The following is a 26,627-nucleotide window of genomic DNA, read 5'->3' as shown; positions in this document are numbered from 1 at the left end:
CTATATCTGCCTGCACAAAGCCCCATTCCAAAGCCCCCCGGCTTGGAGATCTGAGGGTAAATAACACTCATTAGAATAACAAAAGCTATAGATTTGTACCCGAATCAGCTAGAGTCTCATCAATAGTAATTAGAGGCTATACATAACTAATGAAGATGTGTACACTACATTAAACAAAGGTACTAAGAGCTGTTGTGCATCCAAACATAGACTGTTTGATAAGTGGATGTCTACAGCACAAAGCTTTTCTAACATTTCATTACCACTAAAATCATGTGTGGTATCAATCATATTTCTTATTTTGTACTGTATTACAAAGATTCATGTAGTTGTTAAGATAAGGGGTCCCACTATTAGAAATGTTGTGTCTGCTTCTGCAACCAACAATACTCCTTGTTTGGTATCAAACTCAATATTACTACAGCCTGTTGCAGTGGAGAGACACAGGAAGATCTGGCCAATATTTCTCAGTGTTTCTCTTTCAGCCACATCCACCACTTGACAATGAAACACAGACTATCAGTATTAACACATCAAAGGCTGCTTTCCGTAAGAAGAGGCAGACAATGCACAGCGATGCATACTTAAATGTTTTGTTTTTGTTATTGCTTTGTTTGCTGTGCCTTGTCTGTCAATGCAGAAAATTCCATTTAGTGCAAAAATGCAAATGCTGCGAGGCACAAGGACATCCTCTAAAAGAGAACAATGGCCACAGGCCAGCAGAGGAGCAGACATTGCCTTTGAACCGTTTAAAGAGGCATTAATGTGCAACTTATAAATAATCAACTAATTCCTTCTTAAAAACAGCCAATTAAGTCTGTGACATTAAAAGCAATGTGGGCTCATGTAAAAAGAAAAAGAGCAGTCCAAGGCTGTGAACAAAAAAAAGAGAATTGAAAATGTAATGGCCATTCAGGGACAAAGAAACCCAATAATGTCACAAGGTGTCCTCACAGGAGTCCCTAAAAACCCAGGGCCACATCAGAGACCAGGAGATTCCAGCGGAGAACGATGAGTGACATTTCAGTGACATTTCCCAGCAGCATTCAATGCAGGGCTGTCTCAAGACGGCGTCAGAAATATCTATGGATATGCTTGCGTGTGACACAGGCGTTGAGGGATGCAGGTTCTTTCAGGGGACGCCTCAGCTCTGGGGCCGGTGATGAGGAGCCTGGACCCTGGGAGATTGAATGGTAATCACTGGAGCACAGATAATGGATGATTGAAGGCTCTTTCTACGCCGCTGTTGGATTTCAATATCAGAGAGGCCCTAGAATTGGGATTCTTATCAGGGGCGGTGTGTCAAACAAAGGAGAGCTGAGCGAGAAATATGGGGTCTAACTCAGGCACACGACCATGGCGATTAGCACAAGGATAAAAAAAGGCCGCACAAACAAAAGAGGGCAGCTTTAGCTAGACAAAGGGCTGTCCACTGCCTTGTAACAAGAGACACGGAAGGAAGAGGGGACATAAAGGAAGGGAGAGAGTACTTGGTGGTAAAAGGAGGAAAGGACAAGAGTTGTGCTGAGATGGCTGAAAGATGAATAGTGACAGACCCAACTGTTAAAGAGTGTTCCAGATCCCCTGCTTCTGAAGAGGAATAATGGACCAGCAGGGATGAAATGCAATATACCCCGCCTCAAAGCCATTCATACACATCCAAACAAACACACATTATCATTCATGTACACACTTGCACACAAACACGCACGGTGGCACGAGGCTTCACATCTCTGCCAAGCCCATCACAAAAAAACAAAACAAAAAAACAACAAAATTATTCCCATTTATCCCCGGATTCCAAGCGCTACAGCTTGCCAGGAAAGCTCATTAACCCTCCCTTCAAGAACCCTGAGACAAAAGAGGGGAAAACAAAACATAACTAATCAATGAGAACGCACCCATTGAGGAGGGGGGACAAGAACACGCATCCATTTGGATAACCTGAGAGGGCTAACAGCTTTTGCTTTAGTGTTGCGCTGGTTGGCAACGGGGCGGAGAAAGAAAGTTCATTAATTAAACAGGGCTAGGGGGAACAGATGGAATGGCTAGCTGGATGCTTATCACTTAAAGCAGACAGACAGGTTTTTACACCCGTGCTGAAGCAGCACCACCACACATCAATCACTATGAACACGTCTTCCTAACGGCAATGTAGTCGGTACTAGTCCAGTCGTGACACTGCGGTCAGGGCATTCTGGCTGATGGACAGAGACCACTGACCTGTTAGCAACAGAATCACTGTAACAATTTTATTGTTACTGATATTTAGCGAGGGCACTTGGACTTTCTTTCCAAGGGTCTAATCTTGATGAATGTTAACATCCAACCAACACAGCCAGTCATTCCTTTACATATTAGTAGCCAATTTGGGATGATTACTTACTGTTAGGTCTACATGCTCAAGTGTATGCAAAATATAATAAATGTGATGAAAGTCATGCTATCCTCTTTGCCTGTTCAATCTGTGGGAATTTACTTTATTGAGCCTTAACTTAGTGGAAATAGGATCTTTTCTTCATCGGCAGCAGTATGAAAATGGTTGTCATAACGTTGCAATTGTCATTAAAAAAAATGTATGACAGCTATCCATTAGTTATTAAATATATGAGATTTTTAATGAATACCCAATTATGTGTATTTAGTATAGTACTTCTATACTTGAAATATACTGTAAGTTTGTATCAGTAGAAAAATACTTCTTGTAAACTGACAACACGTTTTTCATTTATAATTTTAATTCTTAGCAGAAATTAAAACAAAAACTACTACACTTGAAATTTCTTTGCACTTTGAGAATGTATTATTTTGTTTACATGTAAACAATGAGGCAAATCAGATCTGTGCTGTCAGGTCAATTTGATTTTAGAGAAAAATTTTCAAGAATCCACACAAAGGCGTGGTAACAAGTTACATACTGAAATAAGTAAAAAACAAAAAACAAATTGGTATTCCGTAAAACTGATGTACAGTTATCAAAACATACATTAAAATAATTTGCATAACTGTTATGGTCTTGTCAATGTTATTCCACCTGATACCCAAAGGCTGAGTTGGGGATGGGACAGAGAAGACAAACCCACAAAAAACTGGCAGTCTTGCTGGCTTTCACTTTGCCGCTCACAAACACACAGATGTCAGACATGAATACCTAACAGACGGAGAGAGAAGGGGAGGGGCATGAGGGTGCGGGTTCAAGTTTAAAAATACACAGAGCATGAAATGTTTGGGGTTACACTAGGCTATGCGGTTTCTATTAGAGATAGTTGAAAATTTGTATTTTTTAAATTATTTCATGTTCTGTGAAAAAAAGATTTTGTATGTTATTTTGGCAGCTGAAAGCCCCCTGACACCACAAAATTGTTCATTAATAGTACAAGTAATCAAGTGAAGGAAAATAAATCAAAATGTGGAAAGCGCTGAATTAACCCAGCTAGACTCAAATTGCACTTGAAGGGAGCACTTCTGTTATTTGGAAAATAAAAGAATTCTTATTTGTCAAAAAGGTTGCAGTTAGACACGACCAGGACACATTGTGAACACAAATGCATAAACACACCCGAGCACACAAAGCATAATGTTTTAGTAATACCACAGGCACAACAAAATAAAGGCAGCCTCCATATACATACAAACACAAACGCACTAACAGGCACAACAGTTTGACACCAGCAGTGTGTGTACGCTACCCCAGGCGGGGCTCTGGGTCCCTGCTGTTGGCCGTCTGGTTCCACGCCTGCTCTACCTGTGTTTAAAAGGGGCGGCCCCCATGAAGCTCAGACCTCAGAGTGCAGGCAGGGCTGGGCTGGGCCCCCAGGGCTTTCAGGGTGTGGGTGCCATGCAGCGGACGCCTTTTGTTACAGGCTGGGTGGCAAGAGGAGGAGGAACTAATGTGAGGGGGGGGCATGGGGGGGACAGAGGAAAAAAAATGAGTAATGCTATGAGTCATTCTGCATTAGCAGCAGGGGAGGGAGACAGGGAGAGGGGGGAGTGGATGAGGGGGGAGGCGAAGGGAGAGAATACTTTTGCATGTTGTATGAAGCTAGACGCCATATGCCATCCGAGCTGGGCTGCCTCCTGAGTCAGGGCTCTTGGTTTGACAGGCCTGTGCTTGCCCCCTCCTCACCCCCAAAGCTACCCCCTTCTCCCCTCACTAACACCCTCCTCCCTGTAGGTCTTCCTAGGCTCCAGCAATGGGCTAGGCAATTGCTTTGGTTGTGCATGGACTGTGCTCTGTGTATTTGTGTGTGTGTGTTGGATGAGAAGGAGGGGGGGGTACTCAGTGATCTGAACACATCGGACATTGTCGTGAGTCCCGGCAGGAACAGCTGGTCAGCTGGAGAGAAGGGTGGGAGGGGGTAGGGATAAGGAGGGGGAAAGAGATGGGAGGCAGTGCGCTACACTGATAATGGGATTAGGTTAAAACATTCAGTGGGGGAGAGACCCCTCCTCTCTGTGTAGCCCCCAAAATACTGCGTAAACTCTCAACTGCTCTATCAAAGCCAATGCCAGCCTCCGCCCAAAACGCCCTGGCCAACTCCAAGCAGGGACACTTCAACCCAGAAATGGACCCTAACCCCACCCCCAACCACCTACCCACCCGAAAAACTGCAAACTGCCTCCAACTAAAAGGCCTGAATCCAGTAATACAGATCTCTAGATAGTTAAAATACATAGCATGACAAGTCAAGGTCCTTTCTTTAGTGTCCCTTTAAGAATTTTACTGTAAATTCAAATTACGTGGAGCCTTTGAATCATTTCAGTTGGTAAGCCCTGTTTTCCATAAACAGGAAGTTGGCTAGTTATACTCATATCAGCTCAGACCATTACATGAAACCAACATATAATGACTAGCTTGGCGTCTCACTGTGCCCAGTCAAGCACTGTGTTCCACAGTGATATAGACTGCTGAGTATTATCTATGAGACTGCCGACAGTTATGGCACAACAGCTGGCAAATTAGACCTATCAGCGATGCTAAATAATTCATGTGAGACAACACTAACATGGCAGATCCTATTCATGACATCCTATCATGCATACAGGCGCACTTTCATCTCCGCTAGGTGAGGAATCTTACAGTATACAAAAGAATGAATCGCTGTTGAACAAAGACACAGCGAGAGTGGGACAATAACTTGCTCAGAAGGGGTGTGAGAATATGTCATTGCCAATGCAGTGACTGTAATAATTATGATGGCGTCTGGGAAGGAGGGGGGGTGACGGCAATAGCACACAAAGGAGTGCATACAGGATATCATATCCATTATGTTTTCAGTATACATCCAGTGAAATTACGAACATGTTGTTTTGGCATTCAGGGGAGCTAGGGAACTGTAGATATGCTCACATGAGCCTATGAGGGAACATGACAGACTTCAGCAGCTTTTCTGGGTTCCACTGAAAGGATCAAGCCTCTCTCTCTTCTTTCTGCTACTGCACTCACACACTCACACACACTCACACACTCACACACTCACACACTCACACACTCACACACACACACACACACACACACACACACACACACACACACACACACACACACAACCTAAAAGCCTGGCTCGCATGACTGGCGATGGGCAGAAACAGATTATGGTTATTGATCGCTGCCTGGAGATGGATCTGTGTGTGTGCGTGCGTGTGTTTACGTGTGTGTCAGAGCAGAGGATGGGGACTAAGGGCAGTGTGCAAAAACTATTGATTCCGTCCAGTAGGGAGGCTATGTCTCTGAATCAAGGTCAGTTCCGCACTGTCTCACCTATTAGAAACTTGCCGTCTCCCCGACACACACACATACACACCGACAGTTTTTACCCTTAACAATACCCCCATCACAAAGAGTGATGGACGGCACATCAAACTCAAGTGCTTGTTGAAGAGAGAAATGAATCCCAGTGTCTGGATGAAGACATAATTCTACAGTGACAGTATGAAGGATCTTCATCATACAGTAAATGGCAGCAGACAGCAAAGCCATTCAGTGACAGACTGGGTTCAGGTGACGCAAACAAATTCATTGTGTCTTTCAAGCCCATATGTCACACACTGTGTGCATGCAAGTGCCATTCATAGAGGAAGACTTATTTATTCTACTCTGTTGCTTATGAATCAAAAAAAAAAGAATGGTGTTTTTTTTTATAAAAACTTAAATTGTTTTAGATTGAACATTTTGTGGTCTCAATTATTCAAAACACCACTGTGAAGTGCGGACTAGTTGCAGACAATACACTTAGTACACACAAAGCCAGACCAGCTGCATTTTCCATCAGGCATATAAATAATAGATGATACATTAGGAGTTGTCTGTGAGAGGCTTGTGATATGATGTCTACGAGGCCATGGCTGGGTCTTGACAGAAGAAATTGACACAAATTCTAACCGACAACAAGAGCTGGACCCTGTACAAGAAAACAACTACACAGATTTCACAGATCCTCACAGTTCAGAGATGAAGGAAAAGGAGAGAGGAGAAAGAGGATGTGATGAAGAGAAAGAGAGAAAGACAGCAAGGAGGGGGGGATCTATCTGCAAAACACACTTATAGCCTTTCTGTGTATTTTCTGAAAATGTTGCTGGTGGTCATTTTTCAATATCAAATCCTATTAGCCTGAGAGATTCTGTGAGCGTTGCGGCAGACTGCTGGAGTCCTCTCGAGCCTTGTGACAGAGCAAAAGAGGGGGCCGCAGCGCCATACTGGCCTTTTATCTGGACACACAGGGGTCATATAGCTTCTCTTTGAAGAAATATTCAACTAATTACCTTGGAGAGTGGCCTCACAGGCAGAGAGCAGACTGAGGATTGTTAAGGCATTGTGAAGGGGTAAACTAAGGAAGAGGATTTTTCCATCTTGCACAAAAAAACACACATCCCTGGAAAAAAAACAGGTCATTGTCCCAAACTGTGAAAGGTAAAGAGCCACATAACCTGAGAAGATGGAAGAATGATGACTGGAAAGAGAGAAGTGCAAAAGGCTGGTATAATGCAACGGCAAATCCAATGATTGAGGCATAAAAAAGAGGAACTTCACCTGCCATTCAAGACTTTTCTTTGTGGTTCATGCCAGTCAGAACAAAACCATGGTTATCACATGGCATACACCACATGTAACATGCTGGCTATTCATTAGTTTAAACATTGCCTCTGCCCTCACAAGCTCTCAAGCTAGGCAGACAAACAGCAGAAAAAACAGACATGCAGATACTCATGCTGGCAGTGGGCTTTGCCTGGCACATTCATTCATCTCCTCTCTTGGAGTGCGTGAGGCCTGGCAGCCTATCAGTGCCAGAACTCCAGAGGCAGCGCTTATCTCCACTCATAGATCATGCCTTTGTGCTGTCTGCTCCTCTGCTAAGGAATGCCAGGTAAGGCTTTTGTGGCCCGAGCACAGGCCCGGTACTGTCCCACCCACCTACCCCCCCCTCACCCCCTGAGGCTCGCAGAGGCAGGCAGGCCTGTGGCTGGCCCCCCTCTGGCACTGAGAGTCACACTGGGCTAATTCACTTGGCGTCGGGTAACAGACATCTGTCACTCAGGATTCCCCCGGGGACACACAGACAAGGCCTGATATAGGGGTAGGGGGCCAGGGGATGTGATGCACTGTGAAAACGAACACAGGCAGACACATACTTACACACACCCAACTGTAAACAACGTACACAGGGTGTGTTACAGGATAATTAAAGAGCAAAAGCCTTTTTTTTGGTAAATGACTATGATACAAGGACTTCGTAATTATTAGAAAAACAACAACAACTTTTTAAAAATATGTCAATGTCTGAAAAACAATAGAACCTACTCTTCCACCCAAACGAAACCTCCTCGGGGGAGGTTTCTATAGCAACCACCAGAGGGGCAGCGTGGTTCTGGTGAGGCGGTGCCGTACATGCTGTCCGAGGAGGAGCGGGGCGTTGAGGGAGATCAGGTTTCCCCCTCCAGGGGCCATCCCGACTCTGCCCCCCATCTCACCCCCCAACTTTGTGCTGCTGGCATTCACATGCTAATTCATCTCCATTGGTGATTACACTCCCTTTAAACCAACTGACAACTACAGCTGGAGTCAGGCTCTTAACGGCACGCTGTTGGATGGATGGGTGGAGAGATGAGAGCGAGTATGTGCGTGCGTGTGCACTTGTATGCATTTGTTGAGGGTGCTCTTATTTTGGCTCTCTTTGCGCTCCATAAAACAGTAGTGATAGATGATGACACATTATCTGTGCTCCTGCCCAAAACAGCCCCACATAACCTCCAATGCTGCTCCAGGCTGTGAAACAGCCCCGGCCTAATAGCTGTATGTAAATCAGCCAGCCCATAAAGATCAGTGTCAGCACTCAGCTGTGTACGTTGGCTTACGTGACAAGCACGCCACATGTCTCAATGATTTTACCCAAATGGGCCACTGGTGTTGCTGAAAATTTAGGCTCAGTGGCATTATGCATCTAATGAAATCATCGTAAGAACATAGCTAATGTATGCTCATAACCTTAATGGTTTCAGCTGTATGTGTAATCGACGGTTGACTTTCAGAAATTGTTGCATTCCTCTGATGAGCCATGCCCGTATGGGATAGTGAACAGTAAATGAAGCAGACGGCATGAGGAGTAAAGGATACAAGCTCTGGTAGAGAGTCAGCCGGGACTTGACAGCTCTGCTGGCATTGATACAGGTGGCCCGCACCAAGCTTGGCAGCAGCGTCCCAGTGATGATGGCGCCATTAAACAGAGGCCCGAAGAAAGGAACCTGGGGAAGTGAAGAGAGAAAAATAAATCAAAAGAATAATAACATGAGGCATCAAAACTTCCACATTGATCCAAAGTTAATTTGGTCAGTGTCCTTTCATTGTATATATAAGTGCCCCAAAATTAGAAAGGGTTGATTAAAAATCTTTTTGTTCCTCTTCTTTTTTTAAAAAACCGTTTCGCCATCTGTTTAGGGCAAGGGTTCAAGTTGAAATTGGATTTTTACCTAACTTTGCATCACAACCACACATATCTAATGTGAATCAATGTAAGGCAAATGAAATTAAAATGACAATCAATACTAAACAATACCCTCATATTGAGCTACCGAACAAATACAAAGGGGCAATATGCATTTTAGCGGCAGCGTGTGAGTGTGTGTGGGTACACGCGTCTGTTCATGCATATTGGAAGGGGGCCCTTAATCACTGAAGCTCAATGGTCGTTGACCTGGAAGTTGACGTGAATGTCAAAGTCTCCAAAAGGTCCTGCTGTCTTCAACTTGGCAGTTCAGCCCATATAATAACCAGTCAAATTATACAATAAATGGATTTGAGAAATGACACAGACCAATTAACTTAAATCACACAAAAGAAAACTGGGGTGTGACATTGTGTAGACTAGTATCTAAACCTGTAAACCTGAGTGTATAGCTTTACTGGTTCTTGGAGGTGGAGGCCAATAATGTTGTAGTACTTTGGAAAGATTTGCCGGTCTGCTTGGGGTGGAGTTGGGGGGTGGGTGGGGGTTAAAATTTGAAGAATTTAAACTTGATGTACCTTTTGTCTTTGTGTATGTTTAGGTAAGCTGTTATCTGAAGGGAATGCTGAAGTAAAAGGCAAATGTACTTGTTAAATTTAATTGTCAAACACAAACAATCCAGTCTCCCGCAGGGTCTTCATGAATGCAGATCATTTTGATCCCCAATGAGATTAAAATACCATATTACTTGGTAATAAAGATTAAGAAACAAACTAATAAAATATGTGACAAAAAAATGTAGTAATATATCTAGAGGGGCACACGGAAAGCACAGACATTTGCCAATAAGGAACACATTTTTCAGAAACAATTATTTCAACACCATATGAATGCAGCACAAATACCCAATCTCACAATTATAACAAAAGTGAAAAAAAAACAACAACCCAAAAACATGACCTCCTTGACAGAGGTCATTAAGGCCATATGAAACACATGCACCCCACTATAGTAATACATTACAGAAAATTCTCCACAGAGCTGGTCTATGACAACACAGCTGAGAATTAAACTTTCAATTTTTTGTGTAGCATTAATACAGGTGGTTGAACAATAATTTTAATGGTCCTATTATGCTTTCCATGCTTTATAATCAGCCATAGATTATGTACATGTAAAGTTCCTCTGGGGCTCCTCTAGCTCTGGGGCTGTTTTATATCTTACACTGGCCTAATAAAGCTAAAGTGGGATTGTATTGTTTCTTGTTTTATATTTTGCATTTCTCTCATCTCTAAAAAAAAGTGGAAAACAAAAAATAAAAGTAATCAATGCCTTAACAGTGAGGAATACAATACAGATTAGATTTTTAAAATTCAAATAATCAAAATATCATGGCTGTATATGGACATCTGAAGGCAGCCCCTATCAGACAAGGACATTTTGCCATCCTCTGGAAGACCACACATCGAGTGCAGTACCACAGAGTAGCCAAGATGAAAGCTAGCCAGGAAAGGAAAGTAACCATCTCTGAGAGAACATACCCACAGTGTGGGTAATAATGCACAGCTGGAGTAGTGGAAACTGAGAGCCTTCAGACAGAAACCACAACAGGACAAAGGACCTAAACAACTCTGGCAAAGTCTGAATAGGAAGCAAAGAGAAATGACTGCTTTAACTTGTGAGCAGAGGCTGGAAACTGGTGCAGTGCTGAAAATAGCCTGAGTGGTTGCTTATTGTGCCAGGAACTTAAGACACTTTGTTAGGTTAGTACAGAATGAAAATAGTTAATTTGCGAAATGTTTGCTCACATGTGTATAGTTGACAATAGTCTTTACAAACTCCACTGGTTTACCTGTGGTTTCTTCATGATCTGGATGAAATAGACGTGGTTCTTCATCGGGTAGATGATAATCAGCACGTCTCCAAAGTCGGTTGGGATGATGCCACGTCGGTAATCCCGTGTGTGCTCTGACCACACTATGTGGACCTCGTCATTTCCCAGGTGACGCAGCTGCCAGACAAACAAAATCAGTCTAATCAAGTGCCTGGCAAGTGCAGGTGATTTTCATCAGTACGGTAATGATGACAAGAACACATGTTCAGTTAGATTAGGGCAGGTCACTGGTTATATCTAGACAGTACTTCATCCTTCACCTCTAAAAGGCTCAGGAGTGAACTGAGGTGTAAGAGGTGTACAAGGGGATAATAACACATTATTTACTGTAAAGTGCCGTCACTGGCTTTATCACTGCATATAGGTATATCTTATTTAATTTTTTACAAGTACTGTTGTTGCATCCGCATAATTGCAGCAGGTGTGAGAGGAAAGTGACTGCTTACAATCACAAACTTTGTTTGAAAACAATGGTTTAAATAGAGGCCTGGGCTCTGGTTTTGACTCTTTTTATAGCTTTTTCATTACAAATTCAAATTGCCAACACAAAATGAACAAAACTGAGCATTTCAAAACCAAATAATTCAAATCCAATTGACTTTCCCCATCACAGATTAAATTGCTTCCCATTTCCACTCTATTCACAAACTCAAATGAAAGTGGACAGGACAAGAAGGTAGACTTAAATGACAGGAAATTGCCTGATGCTCATTTGAAATAGGTAAACAGCTTCGCAAAGTAAAATAGAGGGACACAGCCACATTGTATTCTCTGACAAGTGTAGATCACTTATTAACTGGTCGCCCTATGATGTTTTCTGGGGTATCATGGACACTGAAAAGTGAGCCTCTACTCGGAAGAAAACATCTGCCAATGTACTGTGGGCCTAATGAGCCATTAGGAAACATGCCCTCGCCACCAAAAATGCAATTAGCACATTCTATTATAAGCCCTTAATTATGGTAATACGGTAATCTTAAACAAATCCACGGCATGCTGATTACTGGAGCTTGCCAGTTCAGTCTGTCTGTCCAAGGATCAGCAGGTACCAACCGGGTCAGTCACTGGGACAATTTCAGAGAAAATGTTGAATATGCATTTGCGGTAGACAATCAACACTGGGATGTTAATTTGGGTTAAGATATTAGCATTTGGATGAGCTTAATCACAAGTTTAATGAGGATGCTTATGCTCTAGTCAATCATCTTCTGCACCAATCTATTTACTCCCTTGTTAATCACATCCAAATGTTTGAGACTTCTTTTATAAAATGTGATTCAAGTCAAAGGCTCTTGTCCAATTAGCCCTCTTTGACCTCCCACCCAACCAATGGGCTTCACACACATGGAGACAGCAGAGCAGAGGACCGCAGAACACAAGAGGCTCCTTATAAAAACAACCTGCAGCAGCCCAGTTAAGCTGCGGTGCCTGGGGGTGAATGTGATAGCTAAGGCACCCGTCTATTTCCCTCTCTTTCACAGACACACACACACACACACACACACACACACACACACACACACACACACATATATACACACAAGCGGTCTACATGGCCTGACCCCAACCCTGCAGGTCGCTTCTATAACCACATTACTGAAGCCAGCTGCTACTGCTGCAGCCTGCACTACCCTAAAACCCACAATTGGATTGAGGAATTCATGGCTTTTTCTCTTTTCTTTTTGGTTTGGCTGTTTTTTTCTCTCTCCATCTTCTTCAAACAGGCAATCTGCCCAGAGAGAGCTCCCCCATTCGTCGTTCCCCCACAGTATGCCTCTATGGTTACAGGCAGTAAAGTGGGTGACTGCTGGACTAAAAGTGTTATTTTTAAATTGACAGGGAAACATCCTACTTGGACACAGACAAAGCCTGTTTCTCAATCCAATTCTTCATACCACTTTCTCTTCTCTCTGCCCTGCCATCTTTTTTTCGACGCATCCATGCATGCAGCTAGCCTGCCAATTTCTGAACAGCCTGTGGCTGGTGTGGAGATCTTTGCAAGGTGAGCATGAGCAATTACAGAAGTTCATCACGAAATGGATGGAAGAAGAGTGGCAGCACACTCCACTCTGGGCATGGCCACCCCTCCAGCGCCTCACTCTGGCCAACCAAAGTCAAAATGTAACTCATTTTTGCCATCACTAAGCACAGGTTCAGGATGGGTTTGGAATGAGCAGGGGGTTATTTGTGAAACGTTGAGGGGGAAGGTCTGTGGAAGACTGGAGGGGGGTTGGATATGAGGAGAGCCTGATGAATTTCCCTTCCCAGCAGGATACTGTATGAGAAGATTGGCAGCGCGGGCAGGGGCCTTGCGGCTCATTTCTTCGTGCTAACTGCTACTGGTGCACTACAGCTCAGAATCCCACTGCAGAACCCAATCGATCGCTCCTGTGGCGGCAGCAGGAATTGGATAAAAGGATCCTGCCGGCATCCGGCCGGCGCCTGCCCTAGCAGGGAGAGCTAATGGCTGAATCCAGGCCCTGGTCACAGCACACAGGGAGGGGGGCAGGGGCTAGCAGAATCATAGTCATTACCGCAGCGGCACATGCCCTCTCTTCACTCACGCGCCTGCGACTCTCTACTCCTCAGGCCTGCCTGGCCAGGGTCACTAATCAATGCCCGCACTCTGGAGTCACACCTCCTGATCACAGCTTAACACAGAGGCAGGCCGGGCTGTGTAGCCATGTCACTGCATCAAACGGGCAAAGCAGTATTTTCCCTCTTATTCCTGACATTTTCTGGACTTGATAAGTGCAATTAATACAATACATATGAGGTTAATCTAAATACCACGGACAGACAGGATTTATCATCAGAGGTTAAAAACAGATCATACAGCAAACACAAATAGGGCTGCAACTAACAATTCTTTTTTATTATGGATCAATCTGCCAATTACTTTCTAGATTGATAAATTAATCATTTGGTCTATAAGATGTTGGAAAATAGTAAAAAATGTCCATCCCAGTTGCTCAAAGTAAAAGGTAATGTCTTTAAAGGTCTTGTTTTGTCCAAAACCCAAATATATTCAATTTAGTACCATATATAACGGCGAAAAGCAGTACATCTCCATACCAGAGACACTGAAATATGCTTTAAACACTTCTTTAAAAAATAAATACATTTTAAACCTTTTTGGTGAGGGAGTCGTCAGAATCAGACGGCATACGAGTGGAGACGTGGAAGATGGCTTCCACGGTGGAGGTAGCATAGTAAGGGGCAGTTAGACCCGTGCTGCCGTTCCTCTGGAGGCCACCCATAAAGCCGCAGTGTGTGGCCAGGTCCACCTGAGGGATACATTTAATCACAATTTAGCTTATTGATTATGAGTGTGTGAATATCTAAGCTGCATCTGCAGATACAAAGGGAGAGTGTATTTGAGGGTGTGTTGTCGGCACCTCCCATCCCAGTCCGGACACAAAGTCTTCATAGGCCTGGCTGCCTGCGCTGTTAGACAGGATGGAGCACTTGTCCTCTTGGCCCTCTCCAATGTAGAACACAGCAATTTTGTGTGTCTCTCGACTATAGAACAAAACATACAGTAGCTGATATTAAAAGAGGAACAGCAACCACGCAGCAGCCAATTTTACAGGCACAACAGAACTTGAAACTCACACTACTCTACCCACTTCTCATCACAATGCTTTGAAATGTGAATTCAATGACTCAAAATGCTACACCATGATTATGGAGGTAAATTGTGTGTGTAAGTGTAATTGAGTTGTTGGGAAAAAAAATCAGGACAGCAGAATGTGAACGTGTCTGCAAATTTTTTCCACTATCTCTCCAGCTCTAACATGATTTAAAAAAAAGATGGCAGCAAAGGCCTCCGTCTACTTTCCCTGTTGCCATGGCAGTACATCATGCTGGAGTAGATTTAGGGCACTTCGCATGCTTGTGCACAGGTTGTTATTGCCCAACAAGGCTGGCCATCTGGGAGAATCAAGTCCAGTCCAGAGGGAAATCTTTAATAAGCTCCTGGCATTAGCAATGCGTGGTGTACTTATTGATTGGACTAAAAGAGACACAGTAAGAGAAGGGCAGCAAGAGTGATAGTGGGAGACTTCCAGGGCTGTGATCAACAGGAGATGGTGCAAAAAGAAAGATCATTGGGAAGGAAGGGAGGGAGGGGGCAATATAATCTGCCTGGAGCAACTGTATGATTTATAACCTGCGTTAATTTCACTTATGTGGAAACAGGTTTGATAGACACATGATATAAAATTCCACATTTAATCTAAAGAGGTATTACCACTGCCTGGAATCCAGGTTCTTCAGTTCCCTTAGGAGTTTGGAGTTCTTCTTCAACAAATGGAAACTTTTCCTGTTTGACAAAAACAGTCTTGATTAAATGTGATATTTTCAATTCTGCACATAAAACAAAATTCAGGAAACTGCCATGGTGGCAACAATGAAAGGCCATTTGAAAAAGTGGTTTAATCTACAAGAAAATTGTCGAAGGAAACCTGTTTTCAGCCAAAGTTTTGTTTTTCAGACAAGATTAACAAAGGTCAAAAACAAGTCACAGGTGCAAACAGAAATCTCTTACTAGCTGTGTGCACGATGCACCATCACCATTAAGAGGTGTAAGCTTTTAATTTACAAGGATGCACGGCAAAGATGTGGCTCTGCAAGGTAGACCTTAGTGAAAACAGCTGGGCACTTTTCCCCTGTGGAGAGGAGATTAAGACACTCTAGACTCCACAGTGCTTTTAACTTCCTCTCTTTGAGTAACGGGCGAACAGCTGAGTTACTTTAAGGATGAAGAAGTAATTTGGAGGCTGTCCATACATGCCATTAAAATGCACCCTTTGTGAGCTGATCACAATTGACCACCTCTCACTTGGGATTGATTTAAAACGCCATAAATTGTCATTTCAACAAGGTAATAAAAAAAGTCCTTTTTATATTTTAGGAATATTGCCATAGTCAGACCTTTTTAAAAAAAATGGTCAAATATTTTATTTTGCAGGTTTTTATAAACAGCAGAGCAAAACAGTAACGGAAAAGCTCAGAGGTGCACAAAAGTACCAGTGAATGAGCAGCAAAATGAGAAAGACTACTGCAATTCTTTTAACTGAAGTACCTGAAAAGTCTATAAAAAACTACAGCTTGTTCATATGTCTGCAAGTTTCTTTTAAATGTTCCTTATGTGTGCCTTCTGTTTTTATGCCCCGAAATATTCTTATATTCTTATTCCTGCCACTGGCTATGAAAAGCTCTCAGTACCTTTTTAATCAGTTTTTTGAATATCTGGAGTAATGTTATAGCCTTAGGTTTATTAGTTATTAACATTTTATTGTCTTACTCTTGTCATTTTTTGTCATGTGAAATTTAATTTTAATTTAAATATTTTTGTTTTTTTTGCTCTGTGAAGACATTTGGTGGGCTGCATGTTTAAATGGAAGATGCTTTATAACTAAAGTTATGACCCCTGAATACATTTTTCCAAACTTCTATTTCAGTGGAAAGCAGACCAGTGATTGAAGCTAATTTCAGTCGGTACCTGCGGTCCCAAGAGTTCATGCCAAGGTCATTAAGCAGCAGCCGGCAGAAGTAGAAAGGAGCTTTTGGTTCCTGGTGGGAGGGTTCCCTCTGGCAGGCGGCCCGAAAGCTTACATCAGCATCCCACCTCCTCACTTGCTCTTCCTCCTGCTGAGTCTGACGCAGAATGGCCTCCAGGATGGAGCTCTCTTGCTCTAGGTTCATGCCGTGGGGTGAAGGGGCAGGCTGGTTGAGCCTAAGTTGTGGCTGGGGAAGGCATTCTGGGCTGCTGTGGCCCAGCTCCTCTAAAAGTGTATCCAGAATATCTACCTCCTCCTCCTCACAGCAGTCAGAGAGGGAGTCCGAGACAGAACAATGATTTTTGTACGGCCCCTTTGTCGGAGAGCTGGGCTGGTTTCTGTTGTGAGCGACAGTAGTGGTCGAAGACAGAGGGCGATCAACTGCACTAAAAACTCCTGCATCGAAGGAGTCTTCCTGGGTGGTACAGTAGAGTATTGCGCCGTCCCACGAGTATTTCCCCGAGATGTCCCGGACGATGACGCGCACTTGGGAGGAAGGTTGAGGGGGCTGTCCAACAGTCGGAGTCTCGGCAGGGATCTGCAGGTAAGACACCAGCGTGCTGTCATTGAAGACAAACAGCTGCAGGTTGGGGCTTTTGAAGACTTCGGAGGACAGCTCCGACGACTCAACGTAGGGGTTGTCGTGGTTCTCGCTCACGAGGCTATGGAGAAGGGCTGGGCCACCGCTTAGGGGATGATGGCCCAGATGGTTCACCAGGTGTGTCATGACCATCCGTGCTGTCAGCGGAATCAGCTCCATGTTCCGACGCCGCTTTTCTGGTGGGAGAATGAGGGCATGGAGATAGAAATACTGAGACCGTCTCTGAAGAAAAACATGATAGTGTAAAACATGGTCAATGGTTAAAGTTACTGATGGGTTTAGTAGAATAAAGCCACACATGGGTCTATCTTTAATAATATGTCCAATATGCACTTTGCTAACTATTTTTCAAAAGCCCCGCATTTGTGTGTAGACATGCTATCATCTCTGTTAGCTCTTTTTTTCATACAAAGCCAGATCTAATTTATGATTACTAATAGGGCTACTTTATTCATTTCTCACAATAGCTTGGCCAACACACCTCAAAGTAGGTAGCATCTAATCACGAGAGACAAATCTGAAAAGCCTATTGAGTCTTCTTACAATGGACAAGCGTTGAGACTGGCTGAGTGCTAATGAGAACCACCATCTTTACAGGCTGCTTAATAGGACTCTACTTAGAGAATTGCATTTATGTAAATGCACAGGTTTTTACTCCAAAGTGAAAGGCATGCCGTGCTTTATTCTCCAGTGATGTGGGAAAAAACAAGAAGATGCACTCTTGCATTGTGACAGTGCTATCAATACCATCATCCCCCATCAAAGTGGAGAAAGCTCTTCAGAAAGCAGGCCAAGCTGCATTAGAGATGCATAAGCCCTTTGATGTGACTTGATCAATATGAGGTGGGGACATGAATATAACTAGGCCGGCACTCTTTGGTTTGCCCTTTTGATAGTGTTTTGTTATTTCTACTAAGAATCTGTGCAGCTGTGCACCAGAAAGCAGAGGTGTGGTGAAATTTTCCGGGTGAAGGCTACTGTTCAAAATTCTTACATTGTTTCAGTAGACTGAACTTTGTATTTGGGCTCTGAGGACTTTTCAGAAGTTGAGGACACGACAGGGGGAGGGAGAGAGAGAGAGAGAGAGAGAGAGAGAGAGAGAGAGAGAGAGAGAGAGAGAGAGAGAGAGAGAGAGAGAGAGAGAGAGAGAGAGAGAGAGAGAGAGAGAGAAATACATTGCCTAATGGAATCACAAGGTCACAAAAAAGAAGGGAAAAAAATCACTTTTTTTATCTAAACCCCATAATGGGTCTCCTCTCTAGGGCTGAGTACTAATGCGAACATTCCATTCCCTGTGATGGTTGATTTCCTTTTCATACTTTTAATAAGATATTGACATTTAATGGAGAGGCTCCAAATGGAAGGGCTACTCAGAGTTTGCTTTTCCCTGTAATCCTTTTTTTGGTCTTTCAGAAGCACAGTATGAGCTGAAATGAAGTAATGTGTCAAAAAAGTGTCCAGAGATAGCCATCTGGGGATAAGCTATGATGTGACAGCTGACAGCCACCACTAACTGATAACTGTCACACATCCATGCACACATACTATGCACCCAATAAATAATGGTCGCTATTTTATCTGCCAGCCCAGTGCAATCTTCCACACACTGGGTAGTAAAAAGTGTCATTGGGGAGGCTCCGTGCCCTTACCCTCGGCTACGGTGAGCAGGTTGCTGAAGTCTGTGGTGTTTGTCTGGGAAGGTGGTGGCTCAAAGCTCTTAACCTGACCCAACATGAGGTCGTAGTCAGTGGACAAGTCTGACAGGCTGAGGAGGTAGTGGCTCTGTTGGGTGTGCAGGTTGGAGCCGGACACGCAGCAGTGCAGCACCTGAGGAACAGGAGGAAAGAGGGTTGCAATTCAGATGAAGTGTGTCTGGGTAGTTTTCTACAGCATGACAGTGATGGGCACTTTGATGTGTAAAGACATTGTCTTGTTAGTTATGGTGGTGTCTGGTGAGACGATGCACAGTGACACTCCTGCTGGCCTGCTCTGGATTGACATGATCCAGGAGCATATGAAAGCGGAATATATGGTCCATTTACATCATAAGGCGATGGAGGGAGGGAGGGAGAGAAGGAGAGAAAAGAGGGTCTTTATTGCCACTAATCCATTTCTCCTGTGATGTGTGAGTGTATCGATCTACATAACAGATGGCAGAGCATCCGTTGGCAGGGCTAGATAAGGCGCACTGGGGCAGTTGATTACAGCCATTGGACAGGTTTACACTGTTTGATTTAATTAAGACTTTATCCTCAGCTCCAACCACAAACATGCACACTCAGCTACACACACAAACACACCTGTATACTGCATAATCTGAGCGGAGCTAAGGTGCTGCATATGAGTGGGTGAAACATATGCCTAATGTATGTAAATGAGGGGGGCCTCTCATTCAGAGGAGAGCAACTTGGGTAAAGCCATGCAAAGGCTAATCCCATTCAGTACACACATACGCTCAAACTTGGCTGAGAGACGCTCTGAGAGGCAGGCTGGGCCCTGCCATCTGAAACAGTATTGTGTGGGGCAATGTAGACAGTATGTGGATGATTCTACTGAGCAGACCTCTGGGTGCATGGGGGAGGGATTGGAGGCTTGAAGCTGAAAAGACCTGAACCAAACAGCTGCTACACCAAAGCCCCAAAGAGCTTCCTCTGTGGAGAGGTGGAGAGACAGAAAGGGGGGGGGGGGGTGTAACCCACAGCTGTGCTTGACAACTAAGTGACTGCACTTCGCATAGCAACAGTTCCTGGAAGGTAGCACAGTGCATACTGTAGTTAGAGGGCGACATATTGTATGGATACATGAATAAGACTAAGCACACACATCAGTCAAATAATAAAAACGCAAACATGCAGTTGTGCACACACACACACACACACACACACACACACACACACACAGGGATGGTGCAGCTGGCTGTCGAGGCAGGCTGAGCGAGCAGATGGAGAAGCTTGAGCCGAACTCCAATGAACCAATGAGGTCTAATGCAATGTTGCTTTTTACATCGATCTGCATGCTATTAGTCACCAAAAAAACTTTCCCCACTTTTCGCTTTTTTTTGCTTCATCTCATCACGAAAAGCATGAAAACCTTTTCATTAGCGTTGCACATGTATTGTGTGTCTAAAGGCTTGGTATAATAAGGTTTTTATTTAAAACATGAAACTGCAATTAAATTAAGGTGAAGCATGAACAATAGATGGATACTCCATGCTACCTTCAGTCAGTGACACTTGGCAGTGATTGAATAAAAAGGAGAGTTTTTCTATTGGAGCGGCTATTCTCTGCTTGCTATCGAGAATAATTAACAGTCAAGGTATCTGTGGAAATGTATACATTTCAGTCTTGATATTGCATTAATTATGTCACACCTAGTGATGCCTTGCTTAATATATTATTTCCAATGAAACCCAGAGGGGCCATGCCTTTTGTGTGCTGATAGACAACCAATCACGCCTAATTGTCTTTGCTTTCATAGCAGCTGCAGTCGCTCTCATATTAAGACATATTCCATTCAAATCTCCAGGACAAGCGTTTATAGCCTGAGCTTATCAACTGGACAAAAGGTCCTGTTTGAATAATTGGACCATTTCTTATCAGGGGTGACATCCTTACAAAGATCTGCCGTTGACCGCATCTGCCCAGACAGGAGGGAATGAATAATACCTCATTCATTTGTGCCTGAAGCCTGGCCCTCATCCTCAGGGTCAGACCGTAAAATATAGAGTAAGAGGGACAAATACGGAAAACTAGATTGAAAACTGCATATTTTAAACAAATATGCAACCACAAAGAAAGTTATAAGGGCTTGCTGCATATGATAAATGCCAACTACATGCGTCAGCTATGGCTGGTGCTTCCATGCTGTTGTGCCACTATAATGTTAAATGAGGCATAGACATGAGGTCATGGTGGAGGTGAGTCTAATTAAAGTGGCAAGCCCCTTTGGAGGGTTAGGGGTGGGGGTGGAGGTGTCAAAGCTGGAGTTATTGTGTCTGTGGGCGAATACTATGTATGTTGCAGTAGATATTAGAAAGCAGTCAGTAATAAAGAGCGCCCATTCTTCAGGTTTGTTTGTTGCAACTTTCAGCGTTTCCCACCTCCGAGCTGCCAGTGAAGCTACCCACCCTGTAGATGTAGTCCAGCAGCGGGGGCTTGTGGGATGTGCGGTCCTCCAGTGAAGGCATGGTGATTGGTTCCAGCAGCAGACTCAGGGGAACAGCCATGCACCAGTCCAACAGGCAGAGCAGCAGTGACACCATCAACTGAGTAAGTGAGACAGACGTTTGGTCATGAAACATCAAGACAAACAAACCAGAAAAATTATATTAAAGGAACATTGTGTAGGATTTAGTGGCATCTATTGATAAGGTTGCATCCAGCTTACTTTAGCAACTATTTTAGATTTATCCTTAGTGCTGGTTTTTAGACGAAAGTACTTAAAAGTTTTAATCTCATTTTATCTGACCATTTCTGTCATTACACATGGGCAATTTTTTTCATTTTGTGATTACTGTCATTGTAATTGTGTCTTAGTTCTGTGTCTAATGTCCTTGTTAGTTTTTTATCATATTTAAGTGTTATCCCCTAGTCAATCTCATCCATTTCAATTAATCTAGTCTAGCTAAAACCAGTAATTTCTAAAACAGTTTAAATTTTACATGAGATTTGTATTTTATCATTATTTGACGAAAAACAAAGGTTGAATTAAGAATTACATTTTGAAGTTTGAGAGCTGCCCAACATGCAAAATGATATAGAATATGTTATATTTAACCACCCGAACCCGACCCACAAACTGCCGAATGAATGCTTTAAATAGCACAATTGTCAGGACTGAGGAGGACAGAGATAGACAGAGTGTGTGCATGCATGTTGGAGAGAGAGAAGATAAGGTGGAGGGTAATGTAAAAAGGCATAAGGCCCTCTCTAGTGCCAGTGATTGAGAGTGAGTGACTGTTCTGGGCTATGGTGGAAAAAATCTGGTGGACTCCATGGAAGAAGACTTGTTCCCTATGTAGCTATGAACAGCTCAATCTAAGCCAACATAAACACAACACTTTTAAGTTTCAGGTGATTATACACTAATAATGATTATATTCCGTTTCTACCAAAATATCCTCCTTAATCCTGCACACTGCTCCTTTAAGAGTACAAAAATAGCTGCACAGTTCCTGAGAAACAACAGAACTGCGAATACAGAAAATAGAGAGACAAAGAGGCATAAAGGAAAAGAGAAAAGAACAAATCACATTCCTCTGCAAATGCACCATTCCAACATGATAGATCAAGGGCCTTTAGATCTCAGTCTTGTCCCCTCCTTTCCAACATGTACCTTTTTGTCTGCTTCCACTGTTGAGTGCTCTGCGCTCGGCAACAAAAAGGCTATTGTGGCCACAAAGATCTGTGTTGGGACAAAACAAGGAGAAAGATAATTGGATGACACACTCCTATTCATCAGCTAAGTCAGGGCTGTGTGCTAAAATGGATGTGATGCCACAGGATGGAGCCTATGCATAACCATGAGTAATGACTCATGTAAGACTTACATTTAAAAGCTTGACAGGAATTTCTGACTCAATTTCTCTCTCATAATATGTTCTCCCAGGCCTCTAATGGCCACTGGCAGTTTACCATGTGTATGTATGTGTGTGTTACCTCGATGATTTTCTTAGGCAGACTGGGCTCCAACCTCTGGAGATGCTCCCAGTGCGAGATGAGCAGCTGAAACACGTCACAGGCCACTTGAGCCACTGCTTTGTTCCCAAACTGGACAAATAAACAAATCGGTGGACAAGACAATAACTGTCAGAACAGTATTTTCCTGTTATACATGTTCATTCTTGGGGGCAGAAGAATGCTTTTATTTTGACTGCCAGTACATTGCTGCTGTGACACTTTGCACGTTCACTCTGTGAGTATAACAACCATTCACTGGGAGTCGTGCTTGCTGGCTGAGTGAAGACATCCTTAGCTTTCCAGTCACTGGCTTTCATCAGATTTACTTGTGTGCTTGTTGAACTAAAAAAGTCAGCAGTTCTTCCTCCAAATGAAGACAAAAGGATCTGTTCTGTTTTTTTCACCATGCAGCCGAACTGGCCACCTACTTTCAATCTCAGCAATGTGAAAATAGGCACTCACAAAACATAAACATTTAAATGATGATTAAAGTGTTTTAACAAAATAGGGTTTTAAAAATTACAGGCAAATTTAAAAAAGAGATTTTGCGGCTTTTATGCACAACTAAGACATGAAGAAGTTATTAAAAGTACCTACAAAGGGTGAAATGCCAAGCAAATAGCATCTCAATGCTCCAGTGCTATTTGCATGTATTTTGTAATAAGCATATATGTTGCGGCAAATTTGCAGCTTTCTATTAGGATAGGCTATAATTCAGAATGATAACTTATCAACTTTGAGTGGAACTATATTGCGATGAAATCATATATCGAGTTTAATAATACCCAATAGCATCGTCTGAACGGATAAAAACTATGAAAAATCTAATGTTCTGCCTACCGTGTGAAGGACAGATTAATATTTTGCCACATGAGCTACTGCAATAACACACATAAAAGACCAAACTCTACTCTAGACAATGTGTGGTGTTTATATTATTATTACAACATTTTTTGTCTTAGGGGTGCTCCTGTGCGCATATTTAGTAGTATGCATACATTTCATGCCAAATTTAATATCTTGCAAAATCTTTTTGTAGATTGGGCAGATAGCAGTTACAAAGGATGCGCAATTCAGTGGTCACAGTCCATTCTTACATTTCCCAGACTTCAATGTTCCAAAATATATCTTTCAGACTTCCCTGAGAGTAACACTTATAATAATTTTGTTTATTACATGACCCCCTTGTTGGATTTGTGTCGCCATTACTGGACGAAGATGGGGGAAAAAAGTTTAGGCGGATGCTGACAAAATTCGGAGTAATTTTCCTTCAATGTAGTTTTGCCCTTACTGTGCATATAATCAGCATAATTTCATTCCCACTTCAAACCATGGCTCATTTTCTCCAGACTCATTGCAGAAAAGAATTGAGCTGTTGACAATTTTCTTTCAAATGTGGATTTCTTTAGTGATTTGAAATTCTTTGGAGAAATAGAATTTCCCATTTCTTCCAGCTGAATGCCTCTCAACATGTAACAAGGGCAGACAATGTGGGGAGTGCAGAAATGGCCAAACACAAAAAGGGGCCCTGAGAGTTCAGCACCTGCTTTTAGAAAAGAGACTCTCAGTGCCACTCTTCCCCCTAGATCCCCCACCCAGCCTATACCCTCTATTTTGGGGCTGGCTGAGTCTGTGTGTCAAGTTGTACAGGGGAGTGATTACTGCTCCATTAGAGAAGGGGGGGTTGCTCGAGCAGGAAGCTGGGAGATGTAGCTGCTTAAATTGGCCCACATCTACTGAGAGCGAGCAGCCTGGAAATTACGCCACCGCCCCAAACCCCTTTTCCATGAAAAAAAAAAAACACAACACAAAAAACAGCCACCACTGGTTCTCTGCATCTCTTCACTCAGGGAGAAAAGAGGGCTCTTCCAAAATATGCCCATGAGTCACATCACTGAACATGTTTTATTCTCACACTTTTTGTCCACTCACTATGTTGAAATTGGCCTGCAGTCCTTTTATGTAATCAACTATCATTTCTGTGAGGGCTAAACACTATAGGGCTTGTGTGGTAAAACAAAAAAAGACTGTGATGAAATCCAGCATCAATTTGTTTAAAGACCCTGCAACCAACAGTGATGTATTCTATTCAGATTTTTACAGTTACAATGGTCCAATCTATACATGATGCAAGTATTTACTGAAAGTGCAGTGGTACTCTATAAATAATATTACACACAGCAGACATACAACTGTAAATGCATGTGCAATATGATGAAGCTGAAGAGGTTTCACTGACCTTTAGCGTTACTCCCAGAACATTGATGGCATCTTTAACCTGGTGGTGGATATTCTTCTGCATCAGCTCCTCACACACCCACAGACCCAGACTGCATACAGCAATGCACCTGAAAGACAGAAGCAGAGTTAAGATGAATGCAAATTTAAGAGTAATTCATAATTTGTATTGTGAAAAATGTATTCATATAACTATTCCACAACTAAACATAATGGATTTTTTTAAATGGGGTTATATAAGGTACTTATACATAGTCAGTGTATTACATTACCTGGCCCCTTCACAGTATTCCTTAGTTGCCGTCTCCAGCAGGATGTTGATCAGATAATCCTGAACAGCGAAAGAAAAACAAGATTAAATCCACTTTTAATATCTGTGAAGATCTGACACCATCAATTTTAACGGTGTAATAAAATTAAATCATTCTAATAATACTAATGTTCACATATTAGGAGAAATATATAAAACTCTCTCAACTGTAGGTAACTTACACACTTAAAATATACATGGAGCAGTTTTGTCTTGAAACATCTTTACTGGATATATCCAATTAGGCACATGTTGACCATTTTACCTTGATATCCTCATGGTTCATAACAATTTCATCAGAGCCTGGAACACGCTGCAGCACAGGAATCTGAAGGTAAAGGTTGGGGAAACACACAAGAGAGCCCAGGAGTGTCTGAGCCTCCATCCTTGGAGCCTGAGGAAGATAAGAAAGAAAAGGTTATCATTCATTCCCTAAAGATACATGAAAACAACACACTTCCAGGAAGCAGGAAGGTTGCTATCTGGGGAAAAAGGATTGGAGGGATCCAGCAGAATTAATTGTGTATATTTATGATTCCGCTGCTGCTCGACAGATTCTCTTGACACATGGTAGGTGTTGGACAACAAAATGACTGATTAAATGTTCAATCATTCATTATCTCTAACCGCTTATCCGCACTCGGGTCGCGTGGGGCTGGAGCCGATCCCAGCTGTCATTGGGCGAGAGGCGGGGTACACCCTGGACAGGTTGCCAGGGCTGACATATAGAGACGGACAATCATTATCTCATTCACACCTACGGGAAATATAGAGTAACCAATTAACCCTAAGTGCAGGCTGTAGGAGGAAGCCGGAGAACCCGGTGAGAACCCATGCTGACACGGGCAGAACATGCAAACTCCACACAGAAGAGCCGTAGGCTGGAGTCGAACCAGCGACCTTCTTGCTGTGAGGGTCAGTGCTAACCTCTACACCACCGTGCAGCTGATTAAATGTGCGATTGATAAAGCAGATTGTTCTTGTTAACTGTCAACGGACATATCACACAGTTCACAGAGTTCAGAGGAGTAAGAGACAGTCAACACTAACATGCCCATGTTTAAATCTGTGCAAGTTGGCAACCTGGTTATCTTATTGATCTGTCAACACAGTTAAGGGACATCAGCACACAATTCCAAAAGACTGTGTGGAGAAGTTTTAACGATCACCTGTTTGCATTTGTTTTATGGCAGAGGTGACAATGCTTACTGTGTAAAAATGCAATAAACATATTTACTTCCCAAAGATGAATAATTCTACGGCTTTTATTGTGGTACTTATTTCAGTCATAGTTGCAAAGTCCCATATAAAAGTGGAATAAAGCTAGCAGGGCAGGGTCATTTGTTTCACAGGAAAAGATTGCATCTTTGATTTTCTTGCAAGCCAAACAATCCAAATAAGTT

General features: G+C 42.9%; 1 protein-coding gene across 2 annotated transcripts in view; it reads right to left on the bottom strand.

Moving 5' to 3' along the window:
- ralgapa2 (Ral GTPase activating protein catalytic subunit alpha 2) overlaps window positions 1-26,627 on the bottom strand; it is a 100,685-nt gene that overhangs the window by 21,780 nt on the left and 52,278 nt on the right. For both annotated transcript variants that reach the window (XM_059352781.1, XM_059352782.1), the window contains 13 exons: window positions 25,490-25,618; window positions 25,187-25,245; window positions 24,916-25,024; window positions 22,656-22,766; window positions 22,333-22,401; window positions 21,125-21,262; window positions 18,648-18,825; window positions 16,340-17,174; window positions 15,086-15,157; window positions 14,232-14,355; window positions 13,965-14,120; window positions 10,792-10,950; window positions 8,612-8,739 (listed from right to left, as the gene is read on the bottom strand). In XM_059352781.1, coding sequence (XP_059208764.1) covers window positions 8,612-8,739; window positions 10,792-10,950; window positions 13,965-14,120; window positions 14,232-14,355; window positions 15,086-15,157; window positions 16,340-17,174; window positions 18,648-18,825; window positions 21,125-21,262; window positions 22,333-22,401; window positions 22,656-22,766; window positions 24,916-25,024; window positions 25,187-25,245; window positions 25,490-25,618 — 2,267 coding nt within the window. The remainder of the gene's footprint in view (window positions 1-8,611; window positions 8,740-10,791; window positions 10,951-13,964; window positions 14,121-14,231; window positions 14,356-15,085; window positions 15,158-16,339; window positions 17,175-18,647; window positions 18,826-21,124; window positions 21,263-22,332; window positions 22,402-22,655; window positions 22,767-24,915; window positions 25,025-25,186; window positions 25,246-25,489; window positions 25,619-26,627) is intronic.

The sequence above is a fragment of the Centropristis striata genome, chromosome 16 (genome assembly GCF_030273125.1).
Source record: "Centropristis striata isolate RG_2023a ecotype Rhode Island chromosome 16, C.striata_1.0, whole genome shotgun sequence".
Lineage (NCBI taxonomy): Eukaryota > Metazoa > Chordata > Actinopteri > Perciformes > Serranidae > Centropristis > Centropristis striata.
The sequence above is the reverse complement of the archived record's forward strand: the minus strand, read 5'-3'. Positions and strand labels throughout refer to the sequence as shown.